General features: G+C 41.0%; 1 protein-coding gene across 2 annotated transcripts; it reads left to right on the plus strand.

The window, feature by feature from the left end:
- The first annotated feature begins 19,999 nt into the window (after positions 1-19,999).
- On the plus strand, positions 20,000-24,463 carry LOC103431023 (probable glycosyltransferase STELLO1). Of its 2 annotated transcripts, XM_017331115.3 has the most exons (4): positions 20,006-22,125; positions 23,451-23,577; positions 23,714-24,186; positions 24,347-24,463. In XM_017331115.3, exons 1-3 carry the CDS (start codon positions 20,435-20,437, stop codon positions 24,182-24,184), a joined length of 2,289 nt encoding a protein of 762 aa, XP_017186604.3. In that variant the 5' UTR covers positions 20,006-20,434; the 3' UTR covers positions 24,185-24,186; positions 24,347-24,463. The 2 variants fall into 2 exon arrangements, with proteins under 2 accessions (XP_008367393.3, XP_017186604.3); XM_008369171.4 differs by having other exon boundaries at positions 20,000-22,125; positions 23,714-24,463.
- Positions 24,464-24,622: the final 159 nt, after the last annotated feature.

The following is a 24,622-nucleotide window of genomic DNA, read 5'->3' on the forward strand; positions in this document are numbered from 1 at the left end:
AAAGGAACCTAATGGATCGTACACCGAGTAAGGTGGAGATTGAAGAAACAATGGAGATGAGTAAGAATAATTAAATGGTTTAATTATTTAATCATTTATGGCAAGGATTAATTAATATGTTAATTAATCAAACGAATAAAGTTCGTTAAAAGACCAAGGGTTAGTTTTGGGCCTCAAGGCCCAATGGACTTCGAACGTCAAGCCCATTGACTTAAGTTGTATGACAACTTAATTCACAAAGGCCCAAAAGCCCAATAAAACCCTTATGGCCGGCCATGTTAGAGAGAATGGCTTTTTGGTTCTTTAGGTCACTTATTTGAAGGGACTATATAAAGGACTTTATAGCCTAAATTCATTAAGGGTTTCTTTTGGAGAAAATTGGAGATAACATGTCTCTCCCTTTCTCTCTAAAGAGGCCGGCCCCCTTGGAGGGATTAGCTAGCAATCCAACTCCTCCAAGGTCACTCATTTCTTCTCTAATCTAACCTTGGTGTAGAAACTTAGAGGTTCTCTATTTTGGGAACTTGGAGAATCCTATTCTTCCATCCAAATCTATAGATTTAAGAAGCAAGGAATGAATGCTCTCTCTTTGAGTGATTAACCTTTGCTTATGCAAAGAGGAATCTACAAAGGTATAAATCTCAACTCACTTTGTTTTTTAGTTGAGTCTTGGTTCACCAATCTACTAGGCTTTGAATTTCATGGGTAATGTTTTGTTTTTGAATGCATGCTAGCATGATTCCGCCTTTAATTGTTAATTGCATGCTTATAGATGTTATTCAAATGAACATGTTTTCACAAAATCTTCCTTCACCTAGATGCCGGGTTTCTCAGATTTCGTAACTCTAGTTCACGATCTGAGGTGGGTTTGGTTGCAACGTTCGGGTTTAAGAGCTTCGAAGAGCATACGATAATGCCTGGTGCCCACTCGTTCTTAATCACGACACAATCGGAATCGTTGTCCTCCAGTTCGGGTTTAATCTCGACACAATCAAAGTTTTCATCTTCGTCGTAGAGTTGTTGGGGTTTGGGGGATGATTGGAAGTCAAAGGACTCGATTGGGCGCGGCGTCAGGGTGCGAGGCTTCTTGAGGACGCATGAGGGCTTGAAGGTGGATGAGTGCTTATCCCATTCCTCGTCGAAGATTTCGAAATCGTCGAACCCGCGCTTCATGTAAGCGGTGTAAAAATGACGGAAAATGGGGCAATGGAAAACCCTAATTGCAAATTAAGAGGGAGTGAGGGAGTGAGTTGTAGCGTTACTAATTGAGTAGCAGTACAAGAGAAGATCGAGCGGTTCAAAGACTCCGTGCAGAAGTTGCTCATGGCTTTGACGAACGGATTAAAACAGAGATCAGAGAAGGCCGAGGCCAGAGAGGTCTTGGAGCTTCTGCTTGATATGTTTCATGTCGATTTAATTCGAATGCTTATGGGTTTTATGGTTGCTTTTACTGGGCAAAAATATGCTGCAAGGTCCATTCCTACTTTTGTTGCTAATGGTACCTACACTGTCACCACATTTACCCTTATGCTTGAATTCAACAAGGGCAGGCTGCAGAACTTGTGCTCAAGTCCCATGTCACCGGCTCCCCTGACTCCAAACTCACCGTCTTTCTCATCTCTGACATGGTTCATTGCACTCACGGTCGGGAATAAACCCATGCCAACTTAGCTCCTTTTGGAGCTACCCACGCATACCAGATAGCATGTGCATATCTTCACCCTTTTCTTTTGCAGCCTTCTAGCAACCAAAGTTATGTTGAAGAGACTGAAAGCAATTTGTTCTCCAATTAGCATATGGCGCAACAGCTGTTGAATCAAGAGTGCAGGTGGATAACAAGTTGTGGACTCGTGGACCACGGAGCGCTAGGAAAAGAAAATGGAGGCTTTCCTCACATGCCATCCCACTACAAAGTCCTAGCAACAACCAAACAGAGAGCAAAAAATGAAAGCAAAAACAAAGAAGAAAACAAAAGCAAAAGTAAAAGCAACGCACCAACAATCTGCAACTGTCGAAGCTTTTGTGTCGAAACCTTTTGTAAACACGGGAATTCCTGCGATAAACGAGACAAGAACACGTGTACAAAATAATATTTGTATTAATGATTTAGGGGTTACAATCTCTTCTACAAATTTAGCCTCTGATTCTATCTTTGAAACGTGTAGATGTAGTGTTGTTGATCCAAGGGCCGTCGAGGCTTGATCTTGGACGAACAGTTGATGAATGATGAACACCTTCTTCAAGGGTCGTCGAGGGCTTGATCTTGAATTGGTGAAAGTTCTTCAAGGGCCTTTGGGGCTTGATCTTGATTGGTGGATTGTTGATCCAAGGGCCGTCGGGGCTTGATCTTGGAATAACGATGAACGAAGAACGAAGAACACTTTCTTCGAGGGCCGTCGGGGCTTGATCTTGAAGAATAATGATGAACGGATCTTCAAGAGCTTTTGGGCTTGATCTTGAAGATGGATGATTGTTGATCCAAGGGCCGTAGGGGCTTGATCTTGGGATGAACAGTTGTGTGGATTTATTGATGTTGTTGATCCAAAGGGCCGTTGGGGCTTGATCTTAGGATGAACAGTTGTATGGATTTGTTGATGTTGTTGATCCAAAGGGCCGTTGGGGCTTGATCTTAGGATGAACAGTTATGTGGATTTGGTGATGTTGTTGATCCAAAAGGGCCGTCGGGGCTTGATCTTAGGATGAACAGTTGTGTGGATTTGTTGATGTTATTGATCTAAAGGGCCGTTGGGGCTTGATCTTAGGATGAACAGTTATGTGGATTTGGTGATGTGACTGTACTTGAAGTTTTGAAGTTTCAAGTTGCCTACGTACCCTCGGTTGAGGAGGGATCAAGTCATGACGTAGTTCAAATGAGCGATGAATTTCTTTTTTTTTTTTAATGGTGATTTTGATGATGATTTTGCCGTACACAGTTTATGCTCTTGCGGGCCAGGAGCCTGGTCGTCGCCTTTTTAGGGGTAGTATCGCTTCAAGAATCTGCCATTGATGGAACCGATCTTCAAGCCGTCTTCTGCCATGATTAAGTAGGCGCCGCTTGTGTAGACCTCTTGTATTACGTATGGTCCATCCCACTTTGATGTGAACTTGCTTTTTGTCTTGTGAATTGTGATGATAGGCCTTCGTAATGCAAGGACGAGATCTCCAGTTTGGAAAGACCTTGGGCGGACCTTCTTGTTGAATGCCTTGGATAGCCGTGCTTGGTAGCATTCCAGGTGTTGTTGAGCTTCGAGCCTTCTTTCGTCGAGTGATTCCAACTCTTGAAGGCGCAACTTTGCATTCTCTTCATCAGTCAAGCCTTCTTGTATAGCCATCCTAAGTGAGGGGATTTGACTTTCTAGCGGTAGAACAGCTTCCACGCCATATACGAGAGAATAAGGGGTAGCTTGGGTAGGAGTCCTATGCGTCGTCCTATATGCCCAAAGTGCTTCGCTTATTCTTTCGTGCCAGTCTCTCTTTGTTCGGCCGATCACCTTCTTTAAGAGGTTGCACAATGTTTTGTTGAATGCTTCTGCGAGACCGTTGACCGGAGCATGATACATGGAAGACTTGTGCTGCTTGAACTTGTATTTCTCACAGAGCTCGTCTACAAGTCGGTTGGAGAACTGTTTTCCATTGTCAGTGATAATGTAGCGAGGCACACCATATCTGTGGATGATATGTTCTTTGATGAAACGGACAACAGTTTCCTTTTTTACTTCCCTTAGGGGTATGGCTTCAGCCCACTTGGAAAAGTAATCTGTTGCAGCTAGGATGTAGGCTTCTCCTGCGGATGACTTTGGAGTAATTGGTCCCACGACGTCCAATCCCCATGCATCGAATGGCCATGAAGCAGTTGTAGGGTGTAATGGTTCAGGTGGTTGATGTATGAAGTTGGCGTGGAATTGGCAGGCTTGGCACCTTTTAGCATGTTCCAGGCAATCCTTCACCATACTTGGCCAGTAGTAACCCATTCTTTTGAGCTGGAAATGTAGCTTTGGTCCAGATTGATGCGCCCCGCACACGCCTGAGTGTGCTTCTTCCATGGCTTGATTGGCTTCTTCCTCACTTAGGCATCTCAGAAGTACTCATTCGAAAGAGCGCCGGTAGAGTGTTTCTTTGTAGTAGAGGAAGCGAGGTGCTCGTCGACGTATTTCAGAGCTGTATCTAGGATCATTTGGAAGTTTTCCATACTCCAAGTAGTCAATCAATGGTTGTCTCCATTCTTCAACATCGACTGGAAGTACCGAGATGACATTTGTATCATCTAGTAGCATTTCGGTGGCAAGGGGGATGACCCATCTTTGGCAAACTGGCACATCTGCAGCTTCGTCTTCTCCTAGTGTCATACTCGAGGCTAGGTTAGCGAGAGCGTCTGCCATTTGATTTTCTTTTCTCGGCACATGTTCTAGTGTTACGGCCTCGAACTTTTGTAGCAGCTGAGTTGCCAGTCGGAAGTACGGAACGAGATCATCTTTCCTCACCTCATATTCAGTCAAGAGTTGACTAATTATGAGCTTGGAGTCGCCATATACCTTAAGGGTTGTGATTTCTATGTTGATCGCCATTTGGAGCCCGATGATTAGTGCTTGGTACTCAGCGACATTGTTGGAGCACAATTCGCTTAGTTGGAATGAATAAGGTAGTATTTGCCTTTGTGGCGACATGAATACTACTCCTGCCCCCGCTCCGTCTGCTCGTGCGGATCCGTCGAAAAACATCGTCCATCTCGGGAATATGTCAATGTAGAATACCTCCTCGTCAGGCAAGTCGTCTGAGATTTTCCAATCGGCTGGGATTGGATGATCGGCAAGGAAGTCTGCTAATGCTTGTCCCTTGACGGCTTTAGCTGGGACGTAAATGATCTCGTATTGATTGAGAATCAACGCTCATTTAGCTAGTCGCCCTGTCAAGACTGGCTTGGACATGACGTATTTAACCGGGTCAGCTTTAGCAACCAAGTGGATGGTGTAAGCATGCATGTAATGTCTGAGCTTCTGGATGGCAAACACCAAGGCAAGGCACATTTTTTCTATTGGGGAGTAGTTCAACTCAGCGCCGGTGAGTGTTCGACTCAGGTAGTAAAGCGCTCATTCTTTCTGGAATTCGTTTTCCTGTGCCAAGAGTGCTCCCACTGAACTTTCCTGAGCGGCGATGTACAATATGAGTGGTTTCCCGGGCACATGCCCCCCTAGGACAGGTGGACTTGATAAATATTTTTTTATGCTTTCAAAAGCATTGTGGCACGCTTCGTCCCATACGAACGGAACATTATTTTTCATGAGTCGGCTAAACGGTTGACAACGCCCTGCAAGGTTGGAGATGAAGCGTCTGATGAAGGCTAGTCGTCCTTGTAGACTTTTCAGCTCGTGCAGGTTTCTTGGCTCGGGCATGTTTTGAATGGCCTTGATCTTTGATTGGTCCACTTCAATGTCACGGTGCTTGACAATGAAGCCGAGGAACTTTCCAGAGGTGACGCCAAACGCACACTTTAACGGGTTCATCTTGAGGTTGTATTTTCGCAGCCTTTCGAACACTACTCGCAAATCCTTTAAGTGATCTGATTTTTTCTTTGTTTTGATCACCACGTCGTCTACATAACATTCTACGTTTTTGTGTAGCATGTCATTGAAGATTTTCTGCATTGCTCGCTGATATGTGGCTCCAGCGTTCTTTAGACCAAAGGGCATCACCTTGTAGCAGTAGATACCTTTTGGAGTGCGGAATGCTGTTAGTTCCTCATCTTCGAGAGCCATACGAATTTGATTGTATCCAGAAGAGCCGTCCATAAATGACAGTGCCTCGTGGCTAGTGGTTGCGTCCACCATGATTTCGATGATCGGTAAGGGGAAGTCGTCTTTCGGGCAAGCGTCATTGAGGTCCCGGAAGTCTACACAAACACGTATTTGTCCAGATTTCTTAAGGACGATGACGATGTTGAAGATCCACTTGGGGTATTGCACCTCTCGAATGAAGTCTGCTTCTATTAGCTTGTCAATCTCTACCTCGATTTGTGGAATGAGCTCGGATCGATAGCGCTTTTGAGTTTGCTTTATCGGTCGCGTTCCAGGCTTAACTGCAAGATGATGCACAGCGATGACAGGGTCAAGGCCGGGCATTTCCTTGTAAGTCCAAGCAAAGACGTCTTTGTACTCTGATAACAGTAGGTAATACTCCTCTACCTCGTCCGCACTTAGCAGTGCACTCACGAAGATAGGTTTCTGCTCCTCTTTTGTGCCTAAGTTGAGCTCCTTGAGATCATCAACCGTGGATTGCCCCCCATCCTCAAGTTGCGGTGGCGCAGCAACGACATCTTCTTCGGGGATCTCATCTTCTCTGCTTTCTTGGATCGTGATGTGGAAGACATCTTGGAATTCCTCTTCGGTGTCGTCATCTTGGGCTGGTCGGCATGAAGATTGTCCAGTGTGGATGATGGTGCGCCTTCTTACTTTCAGTGGTCCATTTGTGTCCACCTCCAAGATTGCTTGGCGCTTCATCCTTGAATGAATTGAGCTTCGAATATCACATTTTTCTGCTATCATGTCGAGCTTTTCTTCCTTTGACGTTGTCTTCCTGTTTCTAGAAAACTTCTTGTTGTCTTCAAGTTTTTCCAAAGCTGACTGACGAGGAAGAGAGCTAGTCGTGTTGCTTTGCTTCTTAGGTTTTGACAACCTTTCAAAAACAGAGTTTTGGGATGCTGGCATGTTAAGTCTCTTGAAGACGGAGGTTCGGTTTTGACCATCAATGCGGTTAAGTGCTGACATTCTGGGTCTTGAACGATTCATCCTATCGAAGACTGACGTCCAAGGAGTGGATTTAGGCTCATCATGATCTTGTTCAATACTCACGCTGATGTGTTGAGTGCTAGCATTTTTCGCTTTGCTTGAAATCTTCATGGGTGCATTTGGTGTGAAGCCTAGTCCAGCTTTGTTGTTATCAACTCCGTAACCGTGCTTCTTCAACTTCTTTTGAGTCTCGGTGAGGTCACGTTCTTTATTGTTAACGGTGTTTGAAACATTTTTTCCATGATTCGAAGAAGAAGCGAAGTCGTAACCAGCTTTCGACATGAGTTTATAGGCGTTTGGATCAAAACCTTCTTCGGTCCTCTGGGTTGGGAGAAAGCTTGGTTCCACCCCCTTTGGTAGAGCTTTTATGAAGCCTTGTGGTAGTCTTACGACCTTAGTGCCGCCTAGCTGTGTCAGAGGTAAAACTGCATTCGTCTTGAGCAACTTTACATTATCCATATGCCTCCGTGCATCGGCTTTGTTTGTTCCAGTTTCGAACGGAGATTGACCATTCTTTCTTCTCGACATCGGGATGTATCGAAAGACGAGTGTGTTTGGTCCATTTGAGGGCGTCCTACTCCCCTTTGTTGTTGCACGTTTAGCCAGCTCATTATCGTTCTTGCTTGAAGACGGTGTAACTTCTTCTTCTTGCTTCTTAGGCATGGCTTGTCGCTCCTGCTTTTTAGGTGTTGCTTTGCCCATGGATTTGATCTCTTTTGGAAGAGCTTCGGGCACCATGTCTTCATCCATGTAGAACTTGGCGTCTGCGAAATGTGATTCGACTTCAGTGAATGGTTTGGTGTCGCCATAGATCACCTTCACTCCTTCTCGGTAGAATTTTAAGCATTGGTGAAGGGTGGACGGTACTACTCCGTTCGCATGGATCCAAGGCCTTCCTAAGAGTAAACCGTAGGAAGTTCTTGCATCAATCACGTGGAATATCGTGCTCGACTTGAGTTCACCAATAGTCATCTCCACTCGGATCATGCCCATCGCTCTTTATCTTCCTTGATTAAAACCTTGGATTAGTAGACGACTTAGGGACAGTTCATCCGCCTTGATGCCGATTGTAGTCATTGTCGACTTTGGCATGATGTTTATGGCTGATCCACCATCCACAAGCATGCGGTTGACTTTGTGCCCTTTTACATACCCAGAGACGAAGAGAAGACGGTTGTGAGGCTTGGATCCTAGCAGCAAGTCTTCATCGGTGAAATGGATTGCGTCATCGATGGCGCAACATGTGGCACATTCATGTGGCCGAGGCTTCAAGCCTTCGTTCTTGCTTTCTTGTACTTCGTGTTCATTGGGACTTTCCAAGACAGCTGCTAATGCTATTCGCATCTTCTTTGGTAATCGTAACGCTTCCTCAATGCTAAAGTGTGTTGGCAGACCTTCTTCGAGCGTGAAAGTTTCTTCTCCCTCAGTGGTGATATCTTTGCCTTTTGAAGGTTCTTCCATTTCTACTTCGACCATATGGCATGCAGCGATAGTGCACTGTTGGAAGAAGTCATTCGGGAAGTACTCGTACAAGGAGACAGGAATGCGTGGCTCTTGCTCCATAGGTTCCCCAGCATACGTTGGCTTATCGACTTTTACGTTTCTTTTAGGCTTCCTACTGTTGCGGCGACGATGTTTTCTCACTTGTTCCACCTTTGGTCTTGTGGCTTGTGGTTTTGGTTTCCTTGTTTTTTTGTAGGTCACCAACGTCCATCCTTCATCATCATCGGTATACGTATTTTATTCGTTTGCCCCCGGCGATGGTTGTGTAGAAGGCGTCGTGTAGCTTGCACATTGATAGGAATGGTCGGGTGTCGTTTGGAGAGGCACATGATCAAAGGATCCGAACGCCACTGTAGTAGTATGTGTTGCGGCTGTGTCCTCAAGGTCTAGCTCGATTCTCCCTTGTTGCGCTAGCTTCATAATGAGTTCCTTGAGGACGAAGCACTTGCCCACATGATGGCTTACGATGCGATGGTACTTGCAGTACCTAGGATCGTTCGTTCGATTCATTTCTTCAGGGCGCTTGCACTCTGGTAACTCAATTACCTTCTTTTCCAGCAAGTCGTCTAACATCGCATCCACGTCTGAGTCAGGAAAAGGGTACGTCTTTTGCTCCAACTCTCTCAAGGTGTTTTTATACTTGTCTTGGGTGCGAGGAGGCTCACTTTTCTTTGTCTCATTTGCCTTGGTCTTGGAGGAAATCTTGATAGGTGCAGAGGTGGTCTTGATAGGCGCGGATGGGGTTTTGATGGGGGTAGTGTTGACAGTAAAAGTTTCCTTGGCGGGCTTTTTTCCGGTCTTGTCTACACTCGGGGCGAACACCTTATCCTTCTTGAAGTGGGTGATCGGCTCATTCTTTCCGTGATTGGCAATACTCAGTTCCATGTCGTGGGAACGAGTTGCCAGCTCCTCAAACGTTCTTGGTTTTATGCCTTGGAGAATGTAATGTAACCCCCAATGCATACCTTGAACACACATCTCAATGGCAGAGGTTTCAGAAAGCCGATCTTTGCAATCCAGACTTAATGAACGCCATCTATTGATGTAGTCGACGACAGGTTCCTCCTTCCACTGTTTCGTACTGGTCAGCTCCAGCATGCTTACGGTGCGGCGCGTGCTGTAGAAGCGGTTGAGGAACTCCCTTTCTAGCTGATCCCAACTGTTGATAGACTCGGGCTCGAGGTCGGTGTACCAGTCAAAGGCGTTGTTTTTCAGCGAGCGCACGAACTGCTTGACGAGGTAGTCTCCCTCTGTTCCAGCATTGCTGCAGGTTTCAATGAAGTGGGCGACATGTTGCTTCGGGTTCCCCTTTCCATCGAACTGCATGAACTTTGGTGGCTGATAACCCCTCGGCATCTTCAAAGCGTCAATCTTCTTGGAGTAGGGTTTTGAGTATAGTACGGAATCATGTGAGCTTCCTTCATACTGCGCCTTGATGGTGTTGGCGATCATCTCCTGCAGCTGCTGGATAGAGAGATACCCCATGAGCGTCGCTGCTTGGTCTGGCTTCAGCGTCTCTTCGAAGTTCTCCACTGGAGGTTCCTCATCCTCGTCGTTTTCCTTCTTTACTGGATTATCCCCTTGCCTGGCTTTCTCATCGGGCTTTGCATCTAGTTGGTTAACGAGTGCTGCGATTTGCAGGTCTTTGTCCTCAACAGTCCTTGTGAGTTTTGCGATTGTTTCATTCATCTGAGCCAGCTGCTCCTCAATTGAAGTCGCTCCAGCAACCATGACTTGCATAGCTATGCCGCTGCTTGAGTCGGCATCAGAAAGTAAGGATTCAGAGTACTTCCTCTGGCTTTCCTCTCTTGGCGCCCTGAGCGAGGCCAGGGTGATCACCGATTTGTGCCTCGGGTGCTCTTGTGCCTTCGGCGGAGTTGATGCAGGGGCGGAAGAGGCGGCAGAAAGAGTTTTTGCCTTGCTTCGAGTTATGATGCCTGAAGTGACGCCTCCTGCCGTGATGACGCTTTTGTTTCTTGCATTAACAGCGAGGACAACTTGGGCCTTCTTTGACGCCATTTGTGCTTGTTGCGGATTCAAAGATAGAGATGAGAGGTAGAGACTATCCCACCGGGCGTGCCAAATTTGTAAACACGGGAATTCCTGCGATAAACGAGACAAGAACACGTGTACAGAATAATATTTGTATTAATGATTTAGGGGTTACAATCTCTTCTACAAATTTAGCCTCTGATTCTATCTTTGAAACGTGTAGATGTAGTGTTGTTGATCCAAGGGCCGTCGAGGCTTGATCTTAGACGAACAGTTGATGAATGATGAACACCTTCTTCAAGGGCCGTCGGGGGCTTGATCTTGAATTGGTGGAAGTGCTTCAAGGGGGGTTAGGGCTTGATCTTGAAGGAGGATTTCACAAAGAACGAATAGGGCTTTCTTGTCCTTCGGGGTTTGCTTGAGAGCTTCAGAGTTTCGAGGCTTCAAGGCTTTGGTGTGGTGTGAATTCTCTTCCAATTTGGGAGTAGAGAAAGTGTATGTCCAAATCCCCCTTGATTCTTTGATGGAGGAGCCTATTTATAGGCTTTGGGAATGGATCACCACCATCCATTTGTTTTGGGTGGATGTTGTAGGTGAATTTTGGTGGGTGTTGTAGGTGAATTGAATGAAGGTTGTAATTTTAATACAATGGTCAACATTTATTTCACTAAAATTTCAATGTTTTACAAATGTAATCTTAATGCAACGGCTAACATTTATGCCACTGAAATTTCAATGTCTACACCTTTGTTTTTGTATGATGTAATTTATTTTTATCTTTCGAAGACATCTATATAAACCCCATTAGAGGGTAATTAAAAATTAAAAAAAAACGGAAAAGCCCAAAATAAATGGGCTGGTATGTTGTGGAGGGCGAAGGCCCATAAGCCCAAAATAGCTCTAACCAGGTGATCAAAAGTACGCCCAGTACTCCAAAATTATTCCGCAACCTGCCACTATTACCACTAACCAGGTGATCAAAAGTACGCACAGTACTCCACAATTATTCGGCAACCTGCCGCTATTACCACCAACCAGGTGACCAAAAGTACGCCCAGTACTCCACAATTATTCTGCAACCTGCCGCTATTACCACCAACCAGGTGATGAAATGTACAACCCGTACTCTAATATCATTTAGCAACTAGCCATTCATGCTACCAACGAGGTGATGAGATATACAACCCGTACTCTAATTTGGCAACTAGCCATTCATGCCACCAACCAGGTGATGAAATGTACAACTTGTACTCCCATTCATGCCACCAACCAGGTGATCAAAAGTACGCCTAGTACTCCAAATTATACATTAGCATTACTCATGTCATTCATACATAAACATTCATGAGCATCACTCATGACAATCATACATACACATTCATGACCATCATTCATGTCAACATTCATGAGCATCACTCATGTTAACATTCATGAGCATCACCCATGACAACATGCATGAGCATCACTCATGTCAATCAACATAAACATTCCTGAGCATCACTCATGTCAATCAGCTTCAAAAGCTTCATTTACAAAGCTCTAGCTTCAAAGCTTCACTTGCAAAGCTTCACCTACAAAGCTTCAGTGCAGGGTATACAAATACCACATCCGAACAACCACCACTTCGGCCCATACATGGATTCAATTTGAAGTCTCCAGCTAACAGACTTTATTGATCGAAGACTTGGGAGACTACATTATGTACCATATATTGGGCCTCAACTGGGCCTCATGAACAAAAGCTTCATTTACAAAGCTCTAGCTTCAAAGCTTCACTTGCAAAGCTTCACCTACAAAGCTTCAGTGCAGGGTATACAAATACCACATCCGAACAACCGCCACTTCGGCCCATACATGGATTCAATTTGAAGTCTCCAGCTAACAGACTCTATTGACCGAAGACTTGGGAGACTACATTATGTACCATATATTGGGCCTCAACCGGGCCTCATGAAAAATACTTTGGGGACTTAGCCCATTACTTATGTATTGAGGAGCGAGCCTTTATTCTATAAAATGGACTCCCTCACTTTCATTAGAGAGCACCCATTATTCATGTACTGAGGAGCGAGCCCTTATTTTATAAAAGGGATTCCCTCACCATCATTAGAGAGCAACGCCGCCAGTTGAGCAACCGCCTCGCCGCGAACATCACTCCCAACCCATCACTTATGTATTGAGGAGCGAACCCTTATTTTATAAAAGGGACTCCCTCACCACCATTAGAGAGCATCGCCGCCTACTGAGCAACTACCTCGCCGCGAGCATCAACTCTAGCCCATCATTTATGTATTGAGGAACGAGCCCTTATTCTATAAAAGGAACTCCTTCACCATCATTAAAGAGCATCAACTCTAGCCCATCATTCATGTATTGAGGAGCGAGCCCTTGTTCTATAAAAAGGACTCCCTCACCTTCAAACGTCGCAAGCCGAGCCAACCAAAGTAAAAACATATCCACTTGTGGACTTCGAGTCTTGTGTATCAGATATCTAGTTAACATCACAATAGCCTTCAAGTACTGCTAGATATCTTGTGAAGTGCAATCCATAGTTCTGCGTAAATTTCAAATAACCAAGAACCGTTGCAATTGCCTTCCAATGATCATTTCCAGGATTACTCGTATATCTACTCAATCTGTTAACTGAATATGCAATGTCCGGACGTGTACAATTAGTAATGTACATTAGACTACCAATTATTGGTGCATATTCACTTTGAGATATACATTGACCAATATTCTTTGATAAATGCAAATTGACATCATATGGTGTTTTTGAAGGACTACTTACATAATTACTAAATTTTGTAAGTATTTTCTCAATATAATGTGATTTGAGATAAAATTAGTCATTCAGACGTTCTAGAAATCTTGATTCCTAGTATAACATCTGCAACTCCCATATCTTTCATATCAAACTTACTAGCCAACATTCTTTCGGTAGATTTAATAATCTCATGATTACTACCAATAATTAGCATATCATCGACATATAGACACACAATGACATATCCCTCTTGTGTGCTTTTAGTGTAAACACATTTGTCACACTCATTTATTTTAAATCCATTTGACAACATTGCAATGTCAAACTTATGGTGCCATTGATTAGGTGTTTGTTTTAAACCATAAAGTGATTTAACAAGTCTGCATATCTTTTTCTCTTGGCCATGCACTATGAATCTTTCAGGTTGTTTCATATAAATTTCCTCATCCAAATCACCATTTAGAAAAGCAGTCTTGACATCCATTTGATGAATATTAAGATTATAAATTGCTACAATAGCAATCAACATACGGATGGATGTTATCCTCTTGACTAAAGAATATGTATCAAAATAGTCTAAGCCTTCTCTTTACTTGTAACCTTTGGCGACAAGTCTTGCCTTGTACTTATTAATAGATCCATCTGATTTCATCTTCCTTTTGAAAATCCATTTATAACCTAAAAGTTTGTTTCCAGGAAGAAGATCCACCAATTCCTTTGTATGATTTTGCATGATGGATTCAATTTCAACATTAAAAGCCTTTTTCCAAAATGGAGCTTCTGGAGATGATATAGCTTCCTTATACGTTTGAGGCTCATTTTCTAATAAGTAAATCAGGTCCAAAAGACATTGATATTTTAGCCCTCTTACTATGTCTTGGTTCAATTTCTTGTACATGTTCTCGGTCAACAGAATTCTCGTTACTTTCTTTATGACTGCTATCAAAGTCATCATAAGTTCTTTTCAAAGAACTTTGTTCTTGTGCAATTTTCCATGGAAATACATTTTCAAAGAATGTGGCATTCCTTGATTCAATTATTGTATTAACATGTACTTTGGGATTATCCGATTTATGTACAAGAAACTGATATGCACTACTAATTATGGCATAACCAATGAAAACACAATCAATGGTTTTAAGTCCTATTTTAATCTTCTTAGGATCAGGGACCGTTGTTTTAGCTAGACACCCCCAAACTTTGAGAAATTTATAAGAAGGCTTTCTACCTTTCCATAATTCATAAGGTGTCTTATCTAACTTCTTGTGAAGTAATTTATTAAGAATGTGGTTTGCAGGAAGCAATGCTTTTCCTCACAAATTCTAGGTTGTCCCAGAACTTATTAACATAACATTCATCACTTCTTTCAATGTACGATTTTTGTGTTCAGCAACTTCGTTTTTTTGAGGTGAATAGGGAGCAGTAGTTTGGTGAATAACCCCATGCTGAGTACAAAATTCAGAAAAGGGTGCAATATATTCACCTCCCCTATCGCTTCTTATAACCTTTATATTTTTGCTAAGTTGATTCTCAACTTCGTTCTTATAATTTTTGAACGCTTCTAAGGCTTCATCTTTGCTTCTTTGCAAATACACCTAATAGTACCTTGTGCAATCGTCCATGAAAGTAATAAAATATTTCTTGCCTCCTCTAGTTTGCACAAACTTTAGATCACAGATATCACCATGAATTAATTCTACAGGTTCCGTACTTTTTTCAACAAAGTGAAATGGTGCTTTAGTTGACTTTGCTTCCACACAAATTTCACATGTATGACTTATATCAATATGAAACTTAGATAATAGGTCCATGTTAATTAGCCTAGGTATAGTATCATAATTCACTTGTCCTAACCTTCCATGCCATATATTTGGCAATTCCACAATATAAGTAGAAAAATTAACTTTATTGATAATTTTGGGTACAACAGTCATTACATTCATTTTGAAAAGACCATCACTGAGATATCCTTTCGCAACATACATTTCACTCTTTGTTAGTACAAACTTATCAGACTCAAAAACCAAATGGAAACCATTTTTGCTCAACAATGGTCCGGAGACTAAGTTCTTTCTGATGTCAGACATATGAAGCACATCATTAAGAGTAAGTTTCTTTCCAGAAGTCATCTTTAGAATTACCTTTCCTAGGCCTTGAACCTTGGATTTAGAAGAATTCCCATGAACATATGCTCTTTATGAGTAACTTCTTGATATGTGGTAAACATTTTTCAATCAGAGCAGATATGGCGAGTAACCTTAGTGTCAACCCACCATTCCTTAGTGTTTCCCACCATGTTGACTTTAGATACCACGGCCGCAAAATTTATGTCAGAGATCTCTTTGGACAACCTATCTTCCTCGGTTATGTGTACTTCATTACTCTTCTTTTTGGAATTGTCTTAGCCCTTACGGTTTCAACATTCGCTAGCACGATGTCTTGTCTTGTTACAAACAAAACACTTGCCTTTGAACTTCTTAGAATTCCCTTGGCTTGAACTTTCACCAGAGTGCTTCATATTTTTGTTATTCTTAGACCCACCATCCACAATGTGTGCCTTGGCTTGCATAAGTTGACTATTAGACTTCTTTTCAGAGCAACGATTATCCTTCTCAATCCTGAATCTTACGATTAAATCCTCAAGTCCCATCTCTTTAAGCTTATGCTTGAGATAGTTTTTGAAATCTTTCTAAACAGGAGGTAATTTTTCAATTTTTGCAGCTACTTGAAAGGTTTGCGTTGGCAAATGTCTTCCATGATACAACGATCTTTCTCTTTGCGGAAGTAGCACTCTAATCCACAAAGAACAGCGAACCAAAAGTGTTTAAAACTCTCTCTTTCTTAAACACTAAACTACTATAATTTCTATATGATTTCTTGATGCAAAAATATATCTAGAATGCTTGACTTGGTAGTCTATTTATAGGCTTTAACATGCCCCATTTTCAAAGGTTGCGTCTGCTTCCAAAAGACAAAGGATGCAACCTTTGTTCGAAATTGCATTTGCTACCAAAACACAAAGGTTGCGTCTGCTTTTCCAAATGACAAAATGCAACCTTTGTTCAAAGGTGCATCTATTTCCAAAGGACAAAGGTTGTGACCTTTGTTCAAACATACATAACCTTTTGGAAAAGCTGCAGGTCAAATCCATCCCATCCCATGACTACTTTAATTTTCATTCACTTAAATATTTAAAATTTAAATATTAATAATGATAATATTTAAATTATTAAATTTCTAACATTTATAATTTCTTTTCGCAGTATTCCCACATTTGCATATTCCATACATTTAAATTTACATATTTTATTTACGTTTGTTCTTTCTTCATAACTTGCATGCTTGCTAAAATGGCTTTATCACCCTAAGGTGTCAGCTAGCACGTGCTCATCTTGATGTTTGGAGGATATCGAGATTGGGGCGTGTCATCTAAGCCATGACGGTTGGACTGTTGGAACTTGTGAGTGGGACTTAGTCCCACATCGCCCAAACACATGGTGGAAGTCCACTTTATAAGTCTTTTCCCTCCCTTATGGTTTGAAAAGAATTGGGCCAAAGCTATGGACCTTGGGCCTTATAAATGGAGGTTTGGGTGTATATATTAAATGTCAAAGATGGGCCTTGTGCCTGGGGCTCTTGGGCTCGGATTGACGAAAACACAAGTTTAATTTTTGACGTTTTTGATTTTTGCATTCAGTTATTTTTCGAAAGGATAAAAATGATGACGAACAGTTACAACCGTTCTAAAAACGGCTTCAACTGCTCCATTACGCCATTATAAATATGGCCATCAGATCAGAAACAAGATATAATTTTCCATCATTTCCTTTTATACTTCACAGAGAACCATCACAACAAATTCGCCTAGAATCCAAGTTCTTGTGCAAGAACTTGGATTAGATAGTTGTATCTTGCAAGATAGACATCCTTTGAACTACTGCACTGGTGTAGGGGCGTATTTCTATCTTAGGAGATTGCTCTGCAAGCCTCTATCTTCCGCAAACAAGTCAGTGTGTTTTTGTGATTTGTTATTTCAAATTCATTAAATTGTTCATATTGTAAGATATATCGTATCTTTGTGAAATTTCTATTCAAGATAAACTGTGCAGTTGTTATATATTATACACTTGACATTTGATTTGTTCTAACATGGACTACAATAGTTTTTAGAAGGAGAAAAAGACTACGAGTATGTTCGAAGTGGGAAGCTACAATGATGCTGCAATAGGTGTTCACACGTATCGGGTCTCTAGATTTGACCTGGCTTAGAACAGGAGAGCAAGTTCTTATAAGGACTCTGTTTCCTTGGGGGTAAATACCTTAGTAGATAATTTGTTTGGGACAAGGAACAATCATGGTCTTTGACCTCATAGTGAGGCTGATGATCTTTATACTCATGACCTTGAAGTTGATATCATTAAATCAACTAGCTCTACAAATTACTATGCCTTTGGTGCTAATTTTAATTTTGTGACTTCTAATATCTTTGAGAATCATATGATAAATAATAGTACATTTGACTTTTTGCTTTAAATCAAATGTGGAGATGTTATCTATTATATATAAAGCGAATATGGCATGGAATAGTGCCGATTTGGTGTCATAGCTTTGACAAAAATATTAGGACAAAATTGTCCCTCAATAAAAAAAATCCAAAAGTGGCCCAATATAATATATCAAATAATGCAGGGATAATTTGGTAATTTGGTCATCATAAATATAATATAAATATAAGTGGGAAGAGAGAAAATAATAAAAAAAAGGAAAGGATGAGTGAAAGTTGATGGTGCCCACGTGAAAGGGAAAGAAAAATATAATAAAAAAAATAAGGGAAAACATGAATATTGATGTGATCAAGCTTCAACAAAAATATTTGGACAAAAATGCCTCCAAGGCAAAAAACTTCAAGGGCATCCCAAAATAATGCATCAAATAAGGCAGCGGCATTTTCGTCATTTTAACAGTGCTTCACAATAGGTTAGCAATAATGTGGTTCACAATATGATAGTAATAATGTGATTCAATTTATATATTTTTAAACACGTTCAAAATATCTTAAGAAGCGTGTAATGCCAATTATAAAAAAGGTCCATCGCATGTGGATAATAATGTCATTAAATAAGTTGTCAAATGTTTGTTTGTTTGTTTTTTTATTTTTATTTTTATTTTTAACAAACGATTTTATCTACACTAAGGGGAATGAGGGTGGGCTTAGCCTCACAATGGGCTAGTAATAATGTGATTCAATCAGTTATTTATTAAATATTACTTTCTCTATTTTTAAACAAGTTCAAAACATCTTAAGAGGCATGTAATGCCGGTTATAAAAAAAGTCTTTCTCACGTGGATAATAATGTGATTACATTAATTGTCAAATGATTGTTTTTTTTTTTTAACAAACGATATTATCTGCACAAAAGGGAAAGGGGTGGGCTTAGCCTCACAATGGCCTCGCAATAATGTGATTCAATCAGTTGTTTATTAAATGTTATTTTTTCAATTCTTAATGTAAATTCTATAAAGATGTATTTTATTATGTGAATTCAGCTGCTTTAATTGGTTTATGATGAGTTTCTTCTAGCATGATTTAAAATTATTCATTTACTTCAAATATTTGACTTTCCTTTTGTCAATTTATGCATATAAATACATTTAAAACGTATAAGTTGCGCGTAGCATGCCGTGATTAAAAAAATACCTTATGCACACACGTGAGCTCGTGCATGAAGGCTAGTGTGAGATTAAAGGTGTGAATGTCAACTTGGACAGAGATGGCACTTGAGGAAAAGTTCTGTTAAGAATTACAGAGTGGGGAGCAAAACCATCATCTGTTCCAGAGCAGTGGACAAAATCCAACGTTTCACTGAAATTGACCATGCTTGGTCTGAAGAACACAAAAACCTAATCTAATAAGGAATCAGTTAGGTTTCCTATATTCTTGGAATCCTTACAATCTAAGGATTGCCATGCACATCAAGTAATCATACTTTTAAAAAGATACAATATCTACTCCTAGATATCTTATAAGATTCTCCCGGTTTAATACGAATTCCATATTCTAAAAGGGCCATATCTCGATTGGTAACAATACACCCTTATAATCGCACACATATTTTCTTGCCTAAAGCTTGAGTCTCAAATATTTGCTTACTAACTTGCTCGCCAGAGAGCCTTTGGCTAGCCCCCGATCCTTGACTGTTCAATGTTGTTTGTTCTTTATAGGTTAATGGATTTGTGCATCTCCTCAATACATAGTGATGTGCAAGTTTGATTCCAACATAGATGTCATGTGGTAAATAAATATTTATTAATTAAAAATATTTTTTAACAAACGATATTATCTATAATAAGGGGTGGGGGAGTAGGCTAAGCCTCACACTAAACTAGCAATATGTGAAATTCGCATTTGACATGAATCGAACCTAAGACCTCTCACTTACAAATAAAGACGAATACCACTAGACGGAAGTACTAAGTGACAAAAATATTATAAAATAACATAAAATAAAAACAAATGATGTCTTTCCTTCATCAACCAGCAACTCGTACGGCAACCAACCTCCCATGCCCTACGACCTTATTCTCCTACTATCTCTATATGAAATCAACAATTCTTAGTGGAGCCACCTACAAACTTGACCAAGTCGCATATGATCCGCGACTTCTGAACCTCCAATGACTTGAGGGGGATAATGTGGTTGAGATGAAGGGTGTGCGGTGGGAAGCTGGTGGGGGAGGGTAGAACAAGGTGTAGGAACAAGAGCTGCTATCATTGTTAGGGTTGTTATTTGTTATTTGTATTTTCCAAAATTAAAAAAATAAACTAATTTTTATCAAAGTGGTGCACACATGGAGTCCATGTCAGCCAAGATGTAGGATCTATGTGGTCCACATCATCAGTTAATAAAATTTTTAACGGCAGATGATATATTGCAACGTACTGCAAAATTCAGGTGATCACTAAAAAGAATTAAAATTCAGATGGTAATCACATATTAATTTTCTCAAACACACAATCGATCCAATGGTTTGCAGAGCTGCAATGGAGAAGAACCAACTGCAAGTCCAGACCTCCCCGGGCCCCCACCAAACTGCAAGACCAAGACTTGAAATTTAAGCTACTCTCCTTCTGTCTTAAGACTTAGCGCACCTGTCGGCAGTGCAACCACTTGAGCGAGAAAGAAAGCAAACGCTCAACAGCTTGCTCAAATCACACGCAGCCGGCAGCTCAGCTCTCGACATCTTGTTACTGTACAGAAGCAGCGCTGCGAGTGGATGTTTGTCGATAGGAGCTCAATACTTGTCGATACAGCTTCTGAGTCGAGCCATTTCTGACTGAGGAGAGGAGTGAGGAGGGAGAGACAAATTTGGGGTTTTGAATTTCGTTTCAATGTTGGTCCAAGAACGCAACGGAACCAAATCCCCAAAGTACGCTCACTCCAACTCTCACTCTCAGAGCAGAGCATCCCTTTCCTTCGCTCCGAATCTCGATTTCTCCACATGGGTTTCCGAGAATCTGTACAAAATCGTCACCGTCGTGCTTCTGATCGTCACTGTCGCTGCCCTCTTCGTCCTCCGTAATATTGGCGACACCGCCGCCTTGCTCTGCTTCGAGACCCAGGCCCAGAACCTCGAGAAGATTCGGATGCCGCAGCTCGAATCCACCGTCAAGACAATCTCCGACACCTCGTCTCCCTACGCCAGCTTCCGGTCTGAGAAGTGGGTTGTCGTTTCCGTCTCCGATTACCCGACCGACTCGCTCAAGAAGCTCGTGAAGCTCAAGGGGTGGCAGGTCCTGGCAATTGGGAACTCCAAGACGCCGTCAGATTGGAGCCTCAAAGGTGCTATCTTTCTGTCCCTTGAACAACAAGCTCAATTGGGCTTTAGGGTTTTGGAGTACTTGCCTTATGATTCTTATGTTAGGAAGAGTGTGGGTTACTTGTTTGCGATCCAGCACGGCGCGAAGAAGATCTTCGACACTGATGATCGCGGAGAGGTGGTTGGTGATGATTTGAGTAAACATTTTGATGTGGAGTTGATGGGAGAGGGTGCTAGGCAAGAGACTATATTGCAGTATAGCCATGAGAATCCCAACAGGACTATTGTGAACCCGTATATTCATTTCGGGCAACGCTCTGTGTGGCCGAGAGGTTTGCCATTGGAGAATGTTGGTGAGCTTGGCCATGAAGAGTTCTACACTGAGGTTTTTGGTGGAAAGCAGTTTATACAACAGGGTATATCCAATGGACTTCCTGATGTCGATTCTGTGTTTTATTTTACACGAAAATCGGGTTTGGAAGCTTTTGATATTAGGTTTGATGACCATGCCCCGAAAGTGGCGTTGCCGCAGGGAACAATGGTGCCTGTTAATTCTTTCAATACAATTTACCATTCATCGGCATTTTGGGGTTTGATGCTTCCTGTTTCTGTTAGCACAATGGCTTCTGATATATTAAGGGGTTACTGGGGGCAGAGGCTTTTGTGGGAAATAGGTGGATATGTTGTAGTTTATCCCCCAACTGTTCATCGGTATGATAGAATTCAGGCATATCCCTTTTCTGAAGAGAAGGATCTTCATGTTAATGTAGGACGTTTGATCAAATTTTTGGTTTCCTGGAGATCGGGTAAGCATAGGTTGTTTGAAAAGATTTTGGAGTTAAGTTTTGCTATGGCCGAAGAGGGGTTTTGGACTGAGAAGGATCTGAAGTTTACTGCTGCTTGGCTTCATGACTTAATTGCTGTAGGGTATCAGCAGCCTAGATTAATGTCATTGGAATTGGATCGGCCTCGTGCAAATATTGGTCATGGGGATACAAAAGAGTTTGTCCCGCAAAAGTTTCCATCTGTTCATCTTGGAGTTGAGGAATCAGGAACAGTGAACTATGAAATCGGAAATTTGATTAGATGGAGGAAGAATTTCGGGAATGTTGTGCTTATCATGTTTTGCAGTGGACCTGTGGAACGTACTGCTTTGGAATGGAGATTGCTTTATGGGCGGATATTTAAAACTGTGATCATTTTGTCTGATCTAAAGAACATTGACCTTGCTGTTGAAGAAGGAAAATTGGAGAATGTATACAAGTAAGTCCTTTTTCTCATGAATTTGAACCTCATCTTGCTTATATCGCTTTTACTAGATTACTTTGTTGGCTTTCAATCATGTTTAATTATGTAGTTCCACTTCGGATATTCTTCTGGGTAGTTGGGGAGTAAGGTTTAAGAAGAGAAGGGGATGCCGTGCTAATCAATTGAAACTTGTGTTTGATTTAGAAACATTAATCCAGGGATTAGGTTAGATACAAGTTTAAGTGATATCAAAATTCTGGACATTTGAGTTTTCTATTTTTAAAGGTATTGATTAATTGTTGCAATAACAACCGGAATAAACCATCTTGATATAGTTGTATTAGAGTGCTTATAGTTTAAGACTTAATTAGGCGTAGTAGTGGATGATAATAGGAACTTAAACGTGCAGTTAACAGTAAAAGTAGGGCATCTTTTGAGGCATGCAAATTCATATAACTGGATCCATTTGCAGTTAATATTAGAAATTTACTTGTAAAATTTAATGTACGTGGGTGGGTACATGTCATTTACGAATAGTTAGTAGCATCAGTGACCTAGCTAAGTTACACAGAGTTCATCATCTATAAGAACTTTGGGATTGATGCCAACATTATAGGTTTTTGTCATCAAGTAGGAGATGTCATTCTTAGCTCTGTTCATTTCTTGAAGGCACAGTGCAGAAATTTTCATCACTTAAAGGGGTTGTAGTCTCGGGGGACATTTATTTATTTTTTGGTAGATATTTGGTAGATATCTGCATTATTGATCCCACAACATATTCAGTAGCTTGTTACCAGAATTTGAGATTCAATTGCATGTCTTCCTGTTATGATATTGTTGAATTTCTGCAGTTAATGGTTGGTATTAGTTATACCCAAAAACCCTGCGGTTTAGAAAAGATTTTAATTTTAGAGGAGTATTTTTGTTTTTCTTTTCTTCTTGGTTTTGTGAATTGGTGCCTTTTGGTATGTCCCATATGCTAGTTACATTTATAGAATTTCCGCTAAATAAGATGAGTTAACTGAAGGCAGCTTCAGAAGCAGGTCCTGTAACCCCCAATTCTATATTTTAGACTTCAGAGTCTGTGCATAGCGTCTGTTACAAAGTATGCTTTTAGTTGAAGCACTGTTGAATTGCTTCTTTAGAAAGCAAGTTTGGTAGTTCCGCTGTCAATTTTACTTTTCCATAGGCATTCATTTTCATTGTTTATATTGATGGCAGAAATGGTTATATGTGAAATCCTACTATTTTTCTAGCATTTTGGTTAGAGACTAACCTGGAATTAGTTAAGTTGGGCCATCACTAATTTTCTAGTTGTGCTTTTTAATGTTTCCTTACAGGTACATGCCCAAAATATTTGATCAATATTCCGGTGCAGATGGATTTTTATTTGTTCAGGACAATACCATTCTTAATTACTGGAATCTTCTACAGGCAGACAAAACTAAATTGTGGATTACAAATGAGGTGACATGACTTTTATTAACCCCTTTCGGCATTTCTTTACACACGTATAAACCTTCCATAAAAGGAAAATAGATACAAAATTCAAATTCAAATCGTTGTAGTATCACTTTCTCCCTCACAATTCAATGGGATTCAGGTATCCAGGTCTTGGAGTACAGTATCAACAAACGACAACTCAGATTGGTTTTCAAAGCAAGCAGGCATGGTAAAGAAGGTTGTTAGTATGATGCCAGTTCACTTCCAAGTCAGTTATAAGAACAGTGTAACCAGTCACAAGAGCATCACAATATGCAGTTCTGAGGTGTTCTACATTCCTCGTCGGTTTGTAGCTGACTTCGTTGATCTTGTTAATCTAGTCGGAAACCTAGAAATTCATCACAAGGTTGCCATTCCAATGTTCTTTCAAGCAATAGATTCACCTCAGAACTTTGACTCAGTGCTCAGTACAATGATCTATGAGGAACAACCACCTTCTACTAATTCTTCATCCTTATATTCGGCTAAAGTACCTGCGGTTCACCCATGCAATGTGACTAGCGAACAAGAGTTCATTAAACTAATACGAGTAATGGCAGAAGGTGACCCTCTTCTAATGGAGTTAGTTTGAAGGTAACTTCATCTCTTTTGGTACTAAAATTTAAAATACCATGAAAAGGGAGTAACAAAGAAACATGTACCATTTCGTTAACTGTCATACAGAACTCTTTTTTCGTTTATTTTTTTATTTTTTTTATTTTTTATTTTATTTTTGGGTTTTCATTTTCTGTAGGTTTATGTTTTACCATTCATTACTGATTGAAGATCCTCTCCCCCCCCCCCCCCCCCATGTATTCATCCATCTCTTTTTGCTCATCAATATATGAAATTAGAATTGTGTGTTCTACAATCCGACATTGACACTGTAGATTGATTCAAATTCTTGAAACTGGTACATTTGGATTTTTGTTAAAATGTTTATGTCTCAAACCTATTATCATCTTGGAAATATTAAACTCCCACAAACTTAGCGGTACAGATGGCTAACTGTCCAACCTTTATGTTTGGC

Source organism: Malus domestica, chromosome 14 (genome assembly GCF_042453785.1).
Source record: "Malus domestica chromosome 14, GDT2T_hap1".
NCBI lineage: Eukaryota > Viridiplantae > Streptophyta > Magnoliopsida > Rosales > Rosaceae > Malus > Malus domestica.

Excerpts from the sequence above, each read along its gene's own strand:
- LOC103431023 (XM_008369171.4), top strand. The coding sequence starts at position 20,435 with ATGTTGGTCCAAGAACGCAACGGAACCAAATCCCCAAAGTACGCTCAC. Across the intron at positions 22,126-23,450 it reads AAATTGGAGAATGTATACAA|GTACATGCCCAAAATATTTG; the intron begins GTAAGTCCTTTT and ends GTTTCCTTACAG. Across the intron at positions 23,578-23,713 it reads AATTGTGGATTACAAATGAG|GTATCCAGGTCTTGGAGTAC; the intron begins GTGACATGACTT and ends AATGGGATTCAG.